We start from the raw sequence: 19701 nt of genomic DNA on the forward strand, positions 1-19701 counted from the left end.
TATAACCTCTCTCACCCCCTCTCTCCTCCATAAACTTTCTCCTTTCTCCATTCTCTCAATATAATTCTATCCCTTTGGTTAAAATAATTTTCATTGTTCATGTTATTTTGGACATGTGTCGCTCATGGCTGAACCATGTGCTGTACTATGATTTTCTTTCTGGCAAAGCTTTAGTTTCCCTGAACTTAATTTTCCTGAAGTTGATTTTTTTCTATGTACTTAGTAAAAAAAAAAAAAAAAAAATCAACTTCTTTAACATACAATCAACATAAAATAAAATATACCTATTTTACATGTATAATTCAATGAGTTTTGACTCATGCATACACACTCCAGTCAAGATATAAACCATTTCCATCACTGCCAGCAAATTCTTTATGGCTCTTTTGAAGTCAAACCCCACCCTCATCCCAGGCAACCACTGATTAGATTCTATCACTAGAGGTCAGTTGGACTAGTTCTTGAACATCATGTAAGCAGAATCATTTTTTGAAAATTATACTTTGAAGACACAAACTTATAAGAAAAGCAATGATAACTCTGTGTCTTGATGGAAATAAGCTTGAAGAACACAAGGCCTGTTTCATTGTTAAGTCAGTGAAGTATTCCTGGAAGAATTAAAAGAACACACGACCTCCACCAAACAGCATATTAAAAAAGCAGAGACATTACTTTACCAATAAAGGTCCATATAGTCAAAGCTATGGTTTTTCCAGTAGTCATGTATGGATGTGAGAGTTGGACCATAAAGACAGTTGAGTGGTGAAGAACTGATGCTTTTAAACTGTGGTTTTGGAGAAGACTCGTGAGAGTCTCTTGGACTGCAAGGAGATCCAACCAGTCCATCCTAAAGAAAATCAGTCCTGAATATTCATTGGAAGGACTGATGCCAAAGCTCCAACTTTGGCCACCTGACGCGAAAAACTGACTCATTGGGAAAGATCTTGATGCTGGGAAAGATTGAAGGCAGGAAGAGAAGGGGACGACAGAGGATGGGATGGTTGGATGGCACCACCGAGCCAATGGACATGAGTTTGAGCAAGCTCCTGGAGTTGGTGATGGACAGGGAGGCCTGCAGTCCATGGGGTCACAGAGTCAGACACGACTGAGAGACTGAACTAACAATCTGGGCCGACATTAGAATTAACCTGGAGTGGAAAGCTGTCCTGTGCAATGGGGATGGGGAGCATAGGAGTGTGAGGAGGTGCAAGTGCTAAAGTGCAAATGTGGGCGGGGCGGGGGGGGGCGGTCCACATAGACGGAAGACTATGAGCAAAGTCCAGTAAGAAATGACAATTCCATTTGGACTCACTGTGGATTTCCTAACTTTTGTCCATTTTATTACCATGAAATTCATTTGCTCTCAAGATTTTGCCAGTCCATCCAAGCAGGACAATTATGACTAGTAAATAAGTTGATCTACCAGCTACATTTCAGTGTCTTCCCCTCACTAGACTGTAAACTCTTTGAAAGCAAGAACTTCATAATTAAACTCTTGTCGCGTAGTAAGCATATTAATACTAGTTGAACCAAAGAATGAGTAAATGAACGAATGAATTTATAAATACATGCAAGTCTCTGGAGGAAATGGTTGCCCTCGGATGTACGGTCTGGCCCAGAAGCCCTAGAACGAGAACCGTCCCGGGACAGATCCCCAAAGCTAAGGAGACGCTCTAGGAAAGCTTCGCGCAATTTGCCGTGGTGCCGCTCTAGCCTCTAGGACGGCACTCTATGGCAGCGGGAGGGCGGGGCCGGGGGCGTCCGGGGCCTTATTGTCCGGGCGCGGCGGGAGCGCGCGCAGCGCGTGCGTACGGGGCGGCGGTTGGCAGCGCGCGGACTGTGTGAAGTGAGGCGAGGCGGCTTCGGACCCACGGACCGACAGATCGGGCGGCCCCTACGGCCGTCAGCGGCCAGGCGGCCCGACATGTTGTCTGGGAAGAAGGCAGCGGCGGCGGCGGCTGCAGCGGCGGCGGCTGCGGCTGCCGGGTCGGAGGCCGGTGCGGGGGTAGCGGGTGGCGCGGAGAACGGCTCTGAGGTGGCCGCACCGCCCGCGGGCCTGTCCGGCCCTGGCGAGGCGGGGCCGGGGGCGGCTGGGGAGCGCACTCCCCGCAAGAAGGAGCCCCCGCGGGCCTCGCCCCCCGGCGGCCTGGCCGAGCCGCCGGGGTCCGCCGGGCCTCAAGCCGGGCCTACCGCCGTCCCTGGGTCTGCGACCCCCATGGAAACGGGAATCGCAGAGACGCCGGAGGGGCGACGGACCAGCCGGCGCAAGCGGGCGAAGGTGAGGCCCGACCCCCCACCCTCGACACAGAATCCCGGTGCCTAGCTCCCCTGAGTTTGTCCAGCCCGCGTTACCCCGCCCCCACCTCCGCGAGCCCGGGTCTTGGGCCTTGAGCCCCACGCCCACCCCGACCTCCGGTCGCCGACCTCCACCCACCTCCCGGCTGGCTGACTGGGTGGGGTGAGCGAAGGGAAGGTGTTTGCCTGTGGTGAACGCGTCTTTGTGCAGGGACCCGGCCGTCCCAGGAAAAGGGGCATCTCGGAGGGGAGTCTTTTCACTCATATACTTTTCGTCTACCTTTTCGTTTTCTTGACTGGGGGGGGAAAAAAATGGCTCCCTGACGTGGTGTTGTGGCTGGCCTTGTCGGGGACATTCATCCCTGTTTGTCCACAGACGTGTCTGGAAGCTGCTCGGCGATATTTATGTGTTTGAGCTGGGAGCACGTTGAGGCTGTAGGATGATGGTAAAGAAATTGTCTTTGCCGGAGAGATCGGGAGGGTGGGGGAAGGAACTTTTTTTTTTTTTTTTGAGCACTTTGCTTGGTGCTAGCGAGTTTTCCCCTTTTCATTCTATCAGTGATCTTTTGATGTGGATTTTTACAGATGAGGAAGCTGATTAATATCAATTAGTCAAGGCACTGTTACAAGGACAGTATATACAGACAATAGTTGCCTCACAATTCTGGATGCCAGATGCTGTGTTCAAAGCGTGACCAGCATTTTTATGTTTGTTAAAATAATAGTAACTGGCAGGTGTTGCTAGCCTCATTTCAGGAATGAGTAAGCTGAAACTCCCAGTTTAAGCAACTTGTCCAGAGTCAGAAAGCTAAGTAAGTGGTGGAACTGGAATGTAAACCCTACACTTAGAACAGGGTAGGGTATCATCAACCTCTGAAACAAAGGACCACATGGGACACCAGTGAGCAGGGCACTGGGGCAGTGCGAGAGCGCAGACTTCAGGCGTGGGCCTTTTCTGGGATTTCACGGTACAGTTGAAAAAACTGGAAATATATAGTTCTAAGTAACTAAATATGTAAATCGTAGCTTATGCCTATGATATCTATAATTTAAATGGGTGAGCCAGTTCAGTGTGCACGAGGAGCTTCTTGAGTATTGCCTATACTGAGAGCCCTCAGAATAGATTGCCCAGTTTTGAGAGCTCTCTCACCAAGAATACCCTGCCCTAGGGATGTCTTGAGGGGAGAGGAAGTTTTAACCAAAGCACAGGTTGGCAACTTCCAGCTCTGAAAAGAAATAGAGGGCAGAAGTCCAATTGGGTTTTGATTTTACTATTTCAACAGATAATGTGGCCAGAAAACCAGAAGATGAGATTAAAAAAAATTTTATTGAGGGAATTCACAAACAATAAATTTACCATTTTTGAGTCTATTCAGTGATTTTTATCATATTCACAAAGTTGGCAACCAGCACAACAGTCAATTTTAGGATGTTTCATCATCCCCTAAAGACACTTGTAACATTAGCAGGCACTCCCCATTCCTCCTTAACCCCAGCCCTTGGCAATAACTAATTTCTGTCACTGTGGATTTGCTGTTTTCTGGACATTTTATGTAAATGGAGGCATATTTGGCCTTTTGTGTCTGGCTTTACCATGTTTTCAGAGTTCATCCGTGTTGTAGTACTTCCATTCAGAACTTAATAGTTCACAGGCCAAATAATATTCCAGTGTAGGAGTATAGCACGTTTTGTTTATCCATTCATCATTTTATAGACATTTGGGGTGTTTCCACTTTTTGACTATTAAGAGTATAGCTGCTGTGAACATTTGTGAAGTTTTTTCTGTGAATTTTTTTTTTAATTTATTTTTGACTCTGCTGGGTCTTCGTTGCCACACATGGGCTTTCTCTAGTTGGCAGTGCCTGGGCTTCTTATTGTGGTGGCTTCTCTCTTGGAGCATGGTCTCTAGGTGTACGGCCTCAGTAGTGTGGTTCCAGGCTTAGTTGCTCCGAGGAATGTGGGATCTTCCTGGACCAGGGATTGAACCTGTGTGCTCTGCATTGGCAGATGGATTCTTAACTTCTGGACCACCAGGGAAGCCCTGTGTGAATGTTTTTGGTTCTCTTGGATTTGATACCTAGGAGTGGAACTAATGGGTTGTTTGGGATGCAACTTAGCAAGCATGGGTTGTTAACCTTTTGAGGAGCTGCCAAACAGTTTTCCATAGCAGCCTCATCATTTTACATTCCAGCTATCGATATTTGAGAGTCCTAATTTCTCCAATCCTGTTTACACTTGATATTGTCTTTTTATTTATAGCCATTCTAGTGGGTGTGAAGTGGTATCTCATTGTGGTTTTTTTAATATGTAAGCTAAAGATGTTGACTTGAGTATTTTCCCATATACTTATTGGCCATTTGTATATCTTTTTTGGTGAAAGTTGTCTTTCTATCATTGGCTCTTTTTCTGTTTGTTTCTTTATTTTTGGCTGTGTTGGGTATTCATTGCTGGAAGGGCTCTTCTCTAGTTGCAGCTAGCGGGGGCTACCTGATGCAAAGAACTGACTCATTTGAAAAGACCCTGATGCTGGGAAATATTGAAAGCAGGAGAAGAAGGGAACGACAGAGGATGAGATGGTTGGATGGCATCACCAACTCAATGGACGTGAGTTTGAGTAAACTCCAGGAATTGGTGAGGGACAGGGAGGCCTGTCGTGCAGCCCATGGGGATGCAGAGTCGGACACGACTGAGCAGCTGAACTGAACTGAGCGGGGCTGCTCTCTAGTTGTGGTGTACACGCTTCTCATTGCAGCAGCATCTCTTGTTGCAGAGCATGGGCTCTAGGGCACACAGGCTTCATTAGCTTCGGCACATGGGCTCAGTAATTGTGGCCCCCAGGCTCTAGAGCACAGGTCAGTAGTTGTGGCCCAGGGCTTAGTTGCTCCAGGGCATGTGGAATCTTCCAGGATTAGATTAGGGATTGAACCCGTGCATTCTGTGTTGGCAGGTGGATTTTTTTTTTTTCTGCTGAGAGCTTCCTGGTGGCTCAGACAATAAAGAATCTGTCTGCAGTGCAGGAGACCCAGGTTTGCTGGATCAGGAAGATCCCCTGGAGAAAGAAAAGACAACCTACTCCAGTTTTGTTGCCTGGAGAGTTCCATGGACAGAGGAGCCTGGACAGGACTGTAGTCCATGGGGTCACTAAGAGTTGGATGTGACTGAGTGACTAACACTTCTTTATCACTGAGCTACCAGGGAATCCCTCCTTGGCTCATCTTTAAATTGTGTTGTATTTTTATTGTTGAGTAGTTCGAGTTCTGTATATATGGTGATTACAAAAGTTTTAATTTTGGTTTCCAATTTATTAACATTTTTTCTTTTGTCCCTTTTGCTTCTAGTGTCCCATCTAAGGAACTGTTGCCTAATTCAGTGTCATAAAGATTTACTCCTGTGTTTTCTTCTAACAGTTTTATACTTTTAACTCTTTTAGGTCAATGATCATTTTGGAGTTAATTTTTGTAGATGGCTTTAGGTAGAAGTTCAACTTCATTCTTTTGCCTGTGTATATCTATTTGTCCCAACACAATTTGTTGAAGCTATTCTGTCTCCCTGTGGATGGTTGACACCCTTGTTGATTGACTATAAGTGTGAGTTTATTTTTGGACTCTCACTTCTATCCCATTGTTCTATATTTCTGTTCTTACACCAGCAACAGACTGACCTGATTACTGTAGGTTGACAATATGTTTTGAAATCAGGAAGTATGAGTTCTCCAACTTTATTCTTTTTCAAGATTGTTTTGGCCATTCTTTATCTCTTGCATTTCCATATAAATTTTAGGATCAATATGTCATTTCTGCAAAAAAGGCAGCTGAAATTCTGATTGGCATCACATTGAATCTGTAGATTAATTTGGGTCATGCTATAAGACTTCTGTCTTGTAATTCTCCTGTGTTTGTTTTAATTTTCCTTTGTGATTAGCTCTGAAGCTCCCAAAAGAAAAATGAGTTGTGTGTGTATTTGGAGAGCACCTAGAAAGTAAAGAACTGGGGAAGCTGACCTATGTATTCAGAGCTAGTCTTGGGAGCCAAAGAAAACAGACTTCAAGGGATAGAGTGTCCAAAAAGGGGTAAAATGTAAGCTGAGTCCAGTGTAAATAGGCCTTGCTTCAAGAGTTCTGAGGTTTATCCAGGGGATATATATCTGTATTTTTTGCATGGGAGTTTATTCAGTTTTTCTGGGAGATTTAAAAATTATATATACATAATATATAATTATATAAATAAGTAAATGTATATATAATTGTGTAATTGAAATTACACAGTTGTATTGTATTGGAAGGAATCCAGGCAACTGAAGTTCCCTGATGCTCAGGTTTCATTAGTTTCAGAGTAAATTTACCTCTGAATGTGTGTGCTAACATTATGGCAAACTAAGGTTTGAAATTGTTGGGTTGGACTGAGGCTTTGGGAACAACACACAGCTTAAGGAATGGCGTCCTTGAGCTGAGCCTTGAGAAAGGACAGAATTTTTTATAGTAGTCTGGAAAAGGATGAACTTCTGGAATTAACTCATCCTCCTGTGATTGATTCCCTTTCCTCAGGAAAATAAATCTATCTATAACATTATTAGGTTTATGTATAATGTAAACAAAATGCTTATTTCAGTGTCTGGCACCCAGTGATTAAGTGCTACGAGCTGAGAGAAGGAGGTGAGAAATGCTTGGAATATAATAGGAAGTGGTCTGAAAAGCAGACAGGAAATCCAGAGTGGACAACTGAATGTTGGAAACAGTGGGCAAAAGAATTTAATTGCAAATGAGATTTTTCTAGGAGCGAGATAAGTTAGAGGGATTGTAGTCGGAGTGTTGTATAGAGTTGGGTCTAGATTGTAGAGATCTGTACTGTGCAGTATGGTAGCCACTGGGCAATTGTGGCTATTGAGCGCTTAACATGTGGCTAGTAGATTGCTGCTGCTGCTAAGTCGCGTTAGTCGTGTCCAACTCTGTGTGACCCCATAGATGGCAGCCCACTAGGCTCCCCCGTCCCTGGGATTCTCCAGGCAAGAACACTGGAGTGGGTTGCCATTGCCTTCTCTGGCTAGTAGATTGAGGAAACTGAATTTTTAATTTTAATTTAATCCTAAGTAGCCACATGGTGAGGGGCTTCCCTGGTGGCTCAGTGGTAAAGAACCTACCTGCCAATGTAGGAGGTGCAGGTTCGATCCCTGGGTCAGAAAGATCCCCTGGAGAAGAAATGGCAACCTACTCCAGTATTCTTGCCTGGGAAATCCCATGGACAGAGGAGCCTGGTCACTACACTCTATGGGGTCATGAAAGTCAGACACTACTAAGCAACTAAACAGCAATAACAAGTGCTCAGTAGCCACGGTTAGTGCTACCTTATTGGAAGCACAGATGCACAACTTTACCATTATCACAGAAAATTCTACCAGACAATATTGCTAGATTATGAAGGGTAAGTACTATGAAAATTTAGAGAAGGGAAAGATATATTTGTGAGTGTGGAAGACTTAGGGAGTGGTTTGCAGAGGAGGTGTTCCTTGGTGAGGGTAGCTTTTAGGGAATTTAGGGATGATTTTGACTAGTATGTTAGAAAATGATTAGAGGTAAGTTTGACTAGCTAGAGCCAGAGAGTTCTTACGCTGCTATGACAGTTTGGGCATTCATCTGTTAAACTGTGTGAAATATAACATATTTGGAAAAATTAATCTGGCAGTTGTGTCCTTAGGTGAATTATAAGGAAAAACTGTTAAAACAAAAGATGAGCTTTAAGGTGATTGGGAAGTGAATGAATCACTGTTGTGAGGGTGTGGAGGAGAGAAGAGACTAGAGATGTAAATTTGAGAGTCATGGGTGTACAGGTAAAAACAAGTACCCTTCTGACTCATATCTGCCTCTTGGGGCATCTTTTGTCCTTGAGTATAAGTAGTTGTAGAACCTCTGAGGTTCTGTTGTTGTTCAGTCTCTCAGTCACGTCCAACTCTTTGTGATCCCATGGACTGCAGCACGCCAGGCTTCCCTGTCCTTCACCATTCCCAGAGCTTGTGCAAACTCATGTCCACTGAGTCGGTGATGTCATCCAATCATCTTGTCCTTTTCTGTCGGCCCCTTCTCCTCCTGCCTTCGATCTTTCCCAGCATCTGTATTTTCCAGTGAGTTGGCTACTTCCCATCAAGTGGCTAAAGTATTGGAGCATCATCCTAGCCCCTCCAGTGAGTATACAGGACTGATTTCCTTTAGAATGGACTGGTTGGATCTCCTTGCAGTCCAGGGGACTCTCAGGAGTCTTCTCCAACACCAGAGTTCAAAAGCATCAATTCTTCGGTGCTCAGCTTTTTTTATGGTCCAACTCTCACATACGTACATGCCTACTGGAAAAACCATAGCCTTGACTAGATGGACCTTTGTCCCCAAAGTAATGTTTCTGCTTTTTAATATGCTGTTTAGGTTTTGTCACAGCTTTTCTTCCAGGGAGCAAGGATCTTTTAATTTCATGGCTGCAGTCACCATCTGCAGTGATTTTGAAGCCCAGAAAAATAAAGTCTGTCACTGTTGCCAGTGTTTCCCCATCTATTTGCCATGAAGTGATGGGATCAGATGCCATGATCTTAGTTTTTTGAATGTTGAGTTTTAAGCCAGTTTTTTCACTCTCCTCTTTCACCTTCAGCAAGAAGCTCTTTAGTTCCTCTTTGCTTTCTGCCATAAGGGTGGTGTCATCTGCGTATCTGAGGTTATTGATATTTCTTCCAATAACCTTGTTTCCAGCTTGTTCTTCATCCAGCCCAGCATTTCACATAATGTACTCTACATACAAGTTAAATAAGCAGAGAATTTTACTTAAGGATAAAAGATTCCCAATCCTTTGTGTTCAGAGCATTCAGTCTTTTGAGTTGGTGCCGCTGGTAAAGAACCAAACTGCCAGTGCAGAAAACTTAAGAGATGCGGGTTTGATCCCTGGGTTGGGAAGATTCCCTGGAGGAGGGCATGGCAACCCACTCCAATAATCTTGCATGGAGAATCCCGTGAACAGAGGAGCCTGGCAGCCTATACTCCATGGAGTCGCACAGAGTCAGAAACAACTGAAGCCACTTAGCACAGCACACAAATGAGTCCCAATTGTTTGTGTTCACAGCATCCATTCTTTTTCTCAGGGTGACAGTTTTTATTTTTTAGAGTTTGTATGATTCTTTCAGATGGTTTTTAAACTTTTTTTAGCAAGTGGAAAAATCCTTTTTTACAAAATAGAATTTTATGTTGTTGACCAGTTGCTCAGTCGTGTCCGCTTCCCTGTCCTTCATTATCTCCCAGAGTTTTCTCAAACTCAAGTCCATTGAGTCAGTGATGCCATCCAACCACCTCATCCTCTGTCCCCTCTTTATCCTCCTGCCCTCAGTCTTTCCCAGCATCAGGCTCTTTTCCAGTGAGTTGGCTTTTCACATCAGGTGTCCAGAGTATCAGAACTTAACTTTAATCTTGTATTCTTTTTTCCTTCAAAGGGCTTGATGTCTTAGGCAAAAGCTGAACTACTGCAGTAGAGAGGATCTTACTGTTGGTCTTTGTCTCAGAATTTGCATATTGCCCAGTTCCATAGTAGGCCCTTGTTAAGTGATTATTCATTGAATGTTTTGGACTGATACACAGGGGGATTAAAGGGCTGAATTTTGGAGACAGAGGGGTCAAGCATTGTTGAGGGGTAAAAGGAGAAAGGAGGCTACATACTGTAAACATATATTACATTTTCTAACCCCTTCCCTCTCTGAAACTTTTTTCCCCTCCTTGCTGCTTTACCCATTACCCTGAGGTCTGTTCTGTAGTTTATCTCAGTCAAATAGGATAAAGTTTCAGTTCAGCTCAGTCAGTCAGTCGTGTCCAACTCTTTGCGACCCTATGGACCTCAGCACGCCAGGCCTCCCTATCCATCACCAACTCCCAGAGTCCACCCAAACCCATGTCCATCAAGTCGGTGATGCCATCCAACCATCTCATCATCTGTCATCCCCTTCTCCTCCTGCCCTCAATCTTTCCCAGCATCAGAGTCTTTTCATATGAGTCAGCTCTTCACATCAGGTGGCCAAAGTATTGTCAGCTTCAACACTCAGGACTGATTTCCTTTAGGATGGACTGGTTGGACCTCCTTGCTGTCCAAGAGACTCTCAAGAATCCAACACCGCAGTTCAAAAACATCAATTCTTCAGCCCTCAGCTTTATAGTCCAACTCTCACATCCATACATGACCACTGGAAAAACCATAGCCTTGACTAGATGGACCTTTGTTGGCAAAGTAATATCTCTGCTTTTTAATATGCTGTCTAGGTTGGTTATAACTTTCCTTCCAAGGAGTATGTGTCTTTTAATTTCATGGCTGCAGTCACCATCTGCAGTGATTTTGGAGCCCAGAAAAATAGTCAGCCGCTGTTTCCATTGTTTCCCCATCTATTTGCCATGAAGCGATGGAAGTGGATGCCATGATCTTAGTTTTCTGAATGTTGAGCTTTAAGCCAAGTATCTACATTTCTGGGAGATTTTATTGTAAAATCTCTATGAGATGTTTACCTGATCAAGTTTATTTTGTTTGCCACTAGAGTTTCAGCTTATTAAGGACAGAGAGACTCATTTACAATCATTTTCTCCATTGTGCCGTGTTCTCAATGTTTAGTGTTTGATAGATAAATTCATGTGTTAAATAAGATTCTTAGAGCACATCAAAACTGTTCAATTTATCCATAATTGTTTCCATTTTCTAATCCAATCCATGTTTTCAGTAAAACTCTTATGTCTACTCCCTTGGCTCTTGACTCCCCAAATCTGTGGTCATGTCATTTAAAAAAAAAATAATAGCAGCCAGCCATCTGGAGCTATTTCAGAGATATTTAAAAATTAAAATAGATTATACTCTCTCTGATCCACAAGATTTCGCATTTCAGAAGCCTAATAAGTTAGCTGTGTTTATGTGGAAGCCATGTTGTCCTTGCCCTGTCTCCACAGCCAGTAAGTTGTTTATTTTATTCATTTTGTCTTTTCATTGAATCCAGGATAGAGAGCTGTTGTTTCTGTGGCTTCTTGAAATCTTTATTGGGATGGGAGTCGAAATGATGATTTGACAGTGTTCCAAGGTGTTTTTCCTATTTCCTATGGAATAGTAATTGGAAGTACAGATTGGCATTAGACAGACTTGTTATTCTAGTTGACTATATTTTTGTCTGACTGAGGACTATTTTAGTCTTTTTTCAAAGCTATGGTTTTTCCAGTAGTCATGTATGGATGTGAGAGTTGGACTATAAAGAAAGCTGAGCGCCAAAGATTTGGTGCTTTTGAACTGTGGTGTTAGAGAAGAATCTTGAGAGTCCCTTGGACTGCAAGGAAATCAAACCAGTCCATCCTAAAGGAAATCAGTCCTGAATATTCATGGGAAGGACTGATGCTGAAGCTGAAACTCCAGTACTTTGGCCACCTTAAACTGACTCATCTGAAAAGACCCTGATGCTGGGAAAGATTGAAGGCAGAAGGAGAAGGGAACAACAGAGGATGAGATGGTTGGATGGCATCACCGACTTGATGGACATGAGTTTGAGCAAACTCCGGGAGTTGGTGATGGACAGAGAAGCCTGTTGTGCTGCAGTCCATGGGATCACAAAGAGTTGGATGCGACTGAGCTGAACAAGGTTGATGACTGTTTGTAATATCACATTACACATTTTAGCAGAGAGATAGATCGATAATAATCTTCGCTATCCTAAATTGCTCTGCCCCACAATAAAACATTCAGTAGGACTGCTTCCTCTTTCTACTTGTGACTGGATTTCCTCTTTATAACCAGTGTTAATTAGTAGTAAGGCTTGTAGTCTCCATTTCCCCATGACTTACTTCTTAGTTTGTGTTCATATGGATTCTTTGCTGTGATCATTCGACTCTCTTGAGTCACCAGTGTTTTGTTTCTTTAAGCATATGTACCTGTTTATTGTTTTTGACTGTTGCCATTTGCAGCTTTTATTCCCTGCCCACCATCCGCACCTCTGATTTGGTTTCTGAAATTCTTTTGCTGTTTTCCTATTTTTCCCTATTTCCTATGGAACAGTAGTTAGAAGTACACATTGGCATTGGACGGACTTGTTATTCTAGTTGACTGTATTTTTGTCTGACCGAGGACTATTTTAGTCTGTTGTTGAAACTTGCAGTATGTGAACATAACATATATGTACATACAAATGCACGCACAAACAGTTTGTAGTTGCAGAGAGCGTCAGAGTCGTTAATTTGAATTTCAGTACTATGATGTGAAAGTTAGTTTGGGCTAAATCTGAACTGACAAAAGATTGTTTCATGAGTGATTTTGTTTTAACGGTTACCTGTTAGGAGCTCACCTGTTCTTTGTTATTTGCTTATTTCCTTTTAAAATTGAAGATAGAAAGCAATTCACATTTACTTACAGTTCCAAATTGAGTTTCTGACTTTAGACGTCCACTGTATTTAGCTTTCCCTGGTATAATCTCCATATAGGTAGAGTATAGAGAGATGGATGAAAGTTTGGCCAACCTCTCAGAAGACGAGTATTATTCAGAAGAAGAGAGAAATGCTAAAGCGGAGAAGGAAAAGAAGCTTCCTCCACCACCCCCTCAAGCCCCACCTGAGGAAGAAAATGAAAGTGAGCCCGAGGAACCATCTGGTGAGTTGTAGTAACTAACCACAGTTTTGTTTTATCTTAGAAATAAGAATAAATGAATTTACTCTTATTCTGCAATGTTATTGATGTCTTTGGTTTATACTCTGATATTGGCCATGTGTATTTTAGTATGTGTATATGTGCATATACATGTTTACACACATACATATACATACGTAATGGTACTGACATTCTTTTTGTGTGCATTTGTACATATAGGAGGAAAGTAAAGAAGGAGGGTAAAAGGATAATGGCTATGTAAGGCAGTTGGAAAGTTGGAGAAAATGAACAATTGGAGAAAACATACAAAAGTCAAACCCAAAGAACCAAACCTCTCACTGGTAACTCTGATTCAGAATTTAGAGGTAGAATGGTTCAGAAATTATTCTAACTAAATTGTGCCACTTACTTTATGGTTAGATACTTTCTGATAAAACTGTCATGGTGTGTATCAGTTTTGAAGAGGGTCTTTCTGGTGAACGAATGTAAAATGTAGTCTAAAGTCAAAAAGAAAAGGCCTGAATGCCTGTCGTTTAGTTATTGAGCCCTGTACTCAAAAGAATGTGGTGAGAAAAGGCTATGAAGAGATTCTAAGGTCACAGTCTTCCTGTGACCTGGAAAGATTGCTGGAGTCTATGGTACTGTTTTCAGAGCTATAAACATCTTTAAAAATTCTCACTAACATCCCTTCATGAGTCCTGCTGAAGATACCCAGGCCAATCAGGAATGCCCTTTTGTTTTGCAAGACCAGCCAAAGTAGAATCTTAGTTAATATTTCATATCTTCTGCCTTTAAAGGCATTTCATTAACTCCTCTTGACTTTGGATTTTTACTAGTTCTTCTCTTTAAAATATTTTCTGTATTTCCAGTATCAGCTCCAGGCCCATTCACCTCACCAATTCTTTTAGTTCTGCACCTTTTAAAAATAAAGTACTTGTTTCAGATCCCATCTGTTGTATGTTGCATCACTTTCATAGGTACCCTGATTAAGACATACTATCTTTAAGAAATTTTATCATTTTTTTAGTTTTTTTGTGGTTGTTGCTGTTTTTCTCCTTTATTATGTTATATAAATACCCAGAAGTTACTGTATTTTTTTTAAAGGGATTAATACTGATGTATCACTTGAGAGTGTAACAAATCAGATATTAATTTAAACTTAGAACTTATCAAACAGGTTCTGAGGTTAAAATTCAAAAATAAAAATTTATAATTTATAATAATTGTAAGTACGTGTAATGAAAGTATACAATTTGAGTGCATTTAGAAAAAGATTCTGGGTTTAATTCTTCTTAAGAATCAAATTTTCTAAGAATGGTTTTCCTAAAACTTTCTTAAAATGACTTATCAATTACTTCCTAGGAGTGGCATATGGGAGTAATGTCCCTGTGGCAAATGTACCTCAGCAACACTGCCTCTCTTTTTGTTGATTTATTTTTCCTCTTCTTTCTAGTCTTTTACATTTAGCTCTCTCCCCTTCTTTCTGTCCTTACTCCCAACTCTCCCCTTGACTCTGCCCCTTTCTTCTATAACTTTCTTTGATTCTTGCCTTTCTTTTCTTCTGCCTTTGCTGTAGATTTGCTTATGCAACACGTGGTAATAATCAGATAATCTGATATCTCTGATACTGCCTCCCTCTCTTTTTCGTGTGGTTGTCAGTGTCTCCAGGAAGAAGCTGATTTACTGGTTAAGTTGATACACACTTAATCCTCTGAAAATTTTAAACCAAGTCTTAGGGTTTTCTTTCTTGTAAAAGAGGTTTTTTATTTTGCTTTCTTTTCCCATAAATGTCAGGTACTGTTTCTACAAAAAGTAAATATCTTAGCAAAGGGATTTAGGATCTGTGGAACTGTTGTTATGCCTTTATGTTCTAGTTCGTTTTAATCCAGTGGTTTAGTTTAAACAAGTCTTAAACTGTTTAATAATTTGGAGAAAGTTAAAGTTTATTTTCTCAAGTTTAGGGTATCTTCAGTGCTCAGAAGTTTGTTGATTACAGCCAAAACTTCTAACCATTTGTGCTTATGAAAGTAGTTATCTTTCCTCTAAAACAACTTAAATTTTTTAAAACATTGTAGGGTGAATTAGCAAAGTACTTTCCCTGGGAAAGTAGTGGTAACTTACTGGCCTGCAGAATTTAGAAATAGTTTGGGTCCTCATGGTGAATAATTAAATATTATCAGGGGAGTTCAAATACGTAGTAACTGTCCAGGTTTTCCAAATCTCGTGTCCTATCTGAACTAGTTCTGTCACTTAAGTTTTCATTCAGGAATGAGTGGTGGCTTTGTCCTATGGGTATCTTAAAATCTTGAGAGACAATGTGGGTTTGATTCTTTATATGTGTGTGTATATATATATCTATATATGAAGATTTGTTTACTTACCTTTAGCTGTGCTGGGTCTCTGTTGCTGAGTGCCATCTTTTCTAGTTGTGGTAAGCGGGACTGCCCTTCACTGTGATGCGTGGGCTTGTCATTGAGGTGGCTTCTCTGTTGCAGAGCACAGGCTTAGGGCATACTTCGGTAGTTGCGGCCCATGGGCTCTGTAGTTGTGGCTCCTGGGCTCTGGAGCGCTGGCTGAGTAGTTGTGGTGTGCCTGCTTAGTTGCCATGCAGCATGTGGGATCTTCCCAGAGCAGGGACCAAACTTGTGTCTCCTGCATTAGCAGGTGGATTCTTAACCACTGTGCCACCCAGAGAAGCCCTAGGTCTGGTTCTGTGCCAAATCTTTTCAGTCATTTTAGGTGATAACTAGATATTAACTTGGAGGAGGAAATGGCAGCCCCCTCCAGTATTCTTGCCTGGGAAATCCCATGGACAGAAGAGCCCGGTGAGCTACAGTCCATGGGGTCTCAAGTGTCGGACACAGCTTAGCTACTGCACAACAACAACAAGACGTTAACTTAGTCTCTTAAAATATAGCAGGTTTGAATACATTTCATTCTTACCAATTTTTAAACATGTTTAGAAAATTTGCTTTGCTTTCCATAGTGTTAATCTTTAGAATAAGCTATTTTGTTAATTATGAAATCACAATGTGATATTCTGAAGTCAGTGGGTCAAATGATTTGATTGGAGAAGATTCCTCTAGGAGAGTTCTAAGAGGAGGCTAGAAAGGGAGGTTGGAGCCTTGGGTACCAGGCTAAGGAATTTGAACTTAATGTCCTTTGAACTCTGGGAGGATGTGGTCAGAGGTAGTAGCACTGAGGTCTTTTGAGTAAAGGATGTTTACCAAAATACATGTTTTGGAAAAATCAACCTATCTGCTATTTAAAGGGGAAGTAAAGGAGTAAAGAGACTGGGATTGGAGAGATGATTTTTAGACTTTTTAGTAATTTAATTTACTGGATCTTGATCAGAAGAAAAATGCTGTCAATATCAAAGTTGAATTTCTGTAGAAATAAGAGGTTTGGGTTTTGGGAATTTCCTGGCAATCCAGTGGTTAGGACCCCACACTTTCACTGCCAGGGCCTGTGTTCGATCCCTGGCCAGGGAACTAAGATTCCGCAAGCATGTGCCATGTGCCCCTTCCCCCCAACCAAAAAAATAAAAGTTTGGGTTTTTTTATCTTTGAACTTACTTGGGAAAAAAGCTTTCTGTTCTGGGTTAAACATTGTTTGTAGATTTGTCACTTTTTAATTATAACTTAATGTGGCATGTAGTTCCGTGTAGTTACTTGGGTAAATGTATTTTTTGTACTAAATATTGCTGCTTATATTTAAAATTCACCTAATTTATTTTCTTAAAAATTTCCCATCTATTTTTACATTTGCTGTACACTTCTGAATATATTTTAACAAATGATGGTTTTATTTGGTTTTCTAGAACCTTTTCTATCAAGATAAAAGTGGTTTGTGTTTTGGGGAGTCATGGCAACTCAGCCTGAACAGGTTGTCTTTGGCATTGCATGTTTGGTTATTAGTGGTGTCACATAATAGTAGAGCTTTGATAAAATAGAGTGAAATCTCAGTGGGAGTTTACATACTGATTTAAAATAATTGCCCCTCTGTTAAAGTAGCTTTCTGTTGGAGAAAAGATTTCTTCCCCTTTTGAATCAATTGTTACCCTCTGTACCTTAGATTATTCCTCAGTGAGGTTTTACTATGTTAACTAATTTGCTAGCACTTTGTTTTTTATTTTCATACAAAAACATAATTTTTTTCCCCTTCACTGCTTTTCAGCAATTGAAATTTTCCAGGAAAATCTCACTAGTAGTTCCTGGATTTAAATTTTGTATTGGATTACTATTTAGGGACTCTGGTTTGAGATTACTGTTTAGGAACTCTTAACTCTTGAGGTTAGAGGTAGCTTAGTTGTATATAGCTTAAGACTTTTATTCCCCAAACCCAAACCCTTTTATGGAAACGTATTCTAAAATAAAATGAAATTTAAAATATGTTATTAAGTTGCCTGTCTTAAGATTTCTTCACAGTAATGAATTTCTCAATAGAAACATCAGAAGTATGTTTAAAATATATGTATGTGTGTGCATGTGTCTTTTGGGTACCATTTTTCCAGACTCAGTGCTACGCTAATACTCTGTAATGAAACTCGAAGGCTTCCTTCCATTAACCATTGTTTAACTCTTTAAATCAATTTTGTTAGATATTGTTTGCTGGTCAGTGACTACTCTAAATGACTGGGAAGAATCACTTTACCTCCTTGTTTAAGGATTCTGGTAAGAACAGGAAGGAAAGTATTTCTCTTTATTGTACCTGGTAATTTTGGAAGTGTGTGGTGTATGTGTTTGAAAGAGATGTAAGCTATTAAGCAAATTATAAAACATTGAGACACGAGAGACTGGTATGACAGTTTTGTGTAGTTTTAATAATTTGAGGACCTTGATCTTGTAATAATCATGCTGTAGATTGAAAGTATATTTTAAAAATCACACAAAAGGAGATGTAACCTTAAGTAGTAAAAATACCCAAAAAACCCCACTAAATTTATAGAAAATATACCAAATGTATCTTTATGGGTTGACGAATTTAGCTTAAAACTGAGTGAAATTTGATCACAAGTAATAATATAATGAAAATATCCATATGACAAAAGATTGATGACCAAATATTTGGTGAATTGCTTTATTTGGTTCAGCAAAAATCCAAAAGACAGAATCTTTTGGATCATGCTTTAGACCTTGATACAATTAAATTTGACCAGAGAAGAGCTGAAGATGGACCTTCCTTCAAAAGGAAAAATCAGTGGTCAGTCCCAATGTTTGTAAATGGTCCTTAGGTTTTTGTTCTTCTTTGTTTACAACATGCCCTGGCATCTTCTCTGTGAGGCAGTCACACTGATTGCAATCAGTAAAAGTGCTGGATTCAGCAGCATGGATAGTTACGGTCAGAGTTCAGGTGAATATTTTTGTTTTTCGTGCTATAAGTGCTCTCTACTGGCTTATCCCAGGCTTCTCTCTGTCCATGCCTACAAGTGCACAGCCCCCATACCCAGCAACAGACCCTCTTTTATAGATTTAATAGAAGTTGCTAGGAAATTCATTCCTGAAGAGTTGTATATGTTGCCATTTTGGCCTGTAGTGTCAACTAAGTGCCTGAAATCATTTGATTTTTCTTATCATATGACGTGTGATGCATACATTTAGAAAACAGACCTAGGATTAATTTTCTTGCCTTTTTTTTTTTTTTGTATAGCATCATTTCAGTGTTCTGATTTGGAACTATGCTCCAGAATAACTTACTAGAGATCTGGGGGAAAATGTCACAGCCTGAAAAGGTAATCTAGATCAATTCAACGAAATTTTTATATTTTGAGAGATGACTAAAAATGGACCAACGTGTATATTACTATCCAATACATGGTCCCCACTCTTAGATAATTTGTAGCTTGATATGAGATACAGCTGTATTATTGTCAGTGGCAAAATACCCTTAAGTGTTACATTATAGAATAAGAATTTGGAGAGAGAGGCAGAAAGGGTGGAAAGGAAGGAAGTCTTCAGATTCTTCTTTACTTACTGGAAGAATTAAAAAACAAACAAAGAAACCCAACAAGGAAGGGGATTGGTAGTATAAAGGAGAAAAATGTATTACAGAGACATTTTCTACACAAAATAAGATTCCCTCAAATGTGCAACTGCTCATTCTCTGTATTTTACATACATTAATTGTAAAACTATAATGTTTTATTCCAGGCATGGTGCTAGATTCTGAGGGTTCAAGGCTGAAGACTAAGTCGTACAAAAAATTCACAGTCCAGTTTAGGTTTATAGATATATTAATCGACAGTAATGAAGAAACAATACAGTAAAAGTGTATTCAAAGTTTGATGAGATCTCAGAAGTTGTTTTCAGATGTTTTTCCCAAAATTGGATTTTGGAAGTTGTACTTTAAACATAAAAGAATGAAATTAGGCTTTTATGAAGCAGTTTGAGAGCCTTGATTTTTAACTGTTTACTGCTTTTGGCTGATAAGAACCTTTGAATGAGATGCTACCAAGTTACATTTGGTGTTTTAGAGATTGTGCTGCTTTTCTTAATGACTGATTTTATTTTATTATTTTGCTTTATTTTCTATTAATGCAAAACAGTAATTTGTTTAGTTGAACAACTTTATTTTTATAATCTCCTTGTGTTCTTTTTGCTGCCATGGTTTATTTGGTGTGATCATGGATAATAGAAGAGCAGGATGGTTTGTGAGGATTTTGTCATCTGCAAAATGGGTCTTGATATGAGGATCAGATGAGAACATATGCACTCCACTTTTGTGTACAAACATCTTGAATTTATTAAACACAGAGTTGAACCAGGAATAAAGTGGATTGGTGGAG

The 19701-nt window shown here is 40.6% G+C and overlaps 1 protein-coding gene across 1 annotated transcript in view; it reads left to right on the forward strand.

Moving 5' to 3' along the window:
• Positions 1 to 1783: 1783 nt before the first annotated feature.
• Positions 1784 to 19701, forward strand: part of KDM1A (lysine demethylase 1A) — a 66023-nt gene continuing 48105 nt past the window's right edge. Inside the window, 2 exon segments of the mRNA XM_070382852.1 lie at positions 1784 to 2278; positions 12755 to 12920. Of these exon segments, the coding sequence (XP_070238953.1) occupies positions 1925 to 2278; positions 12755 to 12920 (520 nt within the window). The 5' untranslated portion in view covers positions 1784 to 1924.

The sequence above is a fragment of the Bos mutus genome, chromosome 2 (assembly GCF_027580195.1).
Source record: "Bos mutus isolate GX-2022 chromosome 2, NWIPB_WYAK_1.1, whole genome shotgun sequence".
Lineage (NCBI taxonomy): Eukaryota > Metazoa > Chordata > Mammalia > Artiodactyla > Bovidae > Bos > Bos mutus.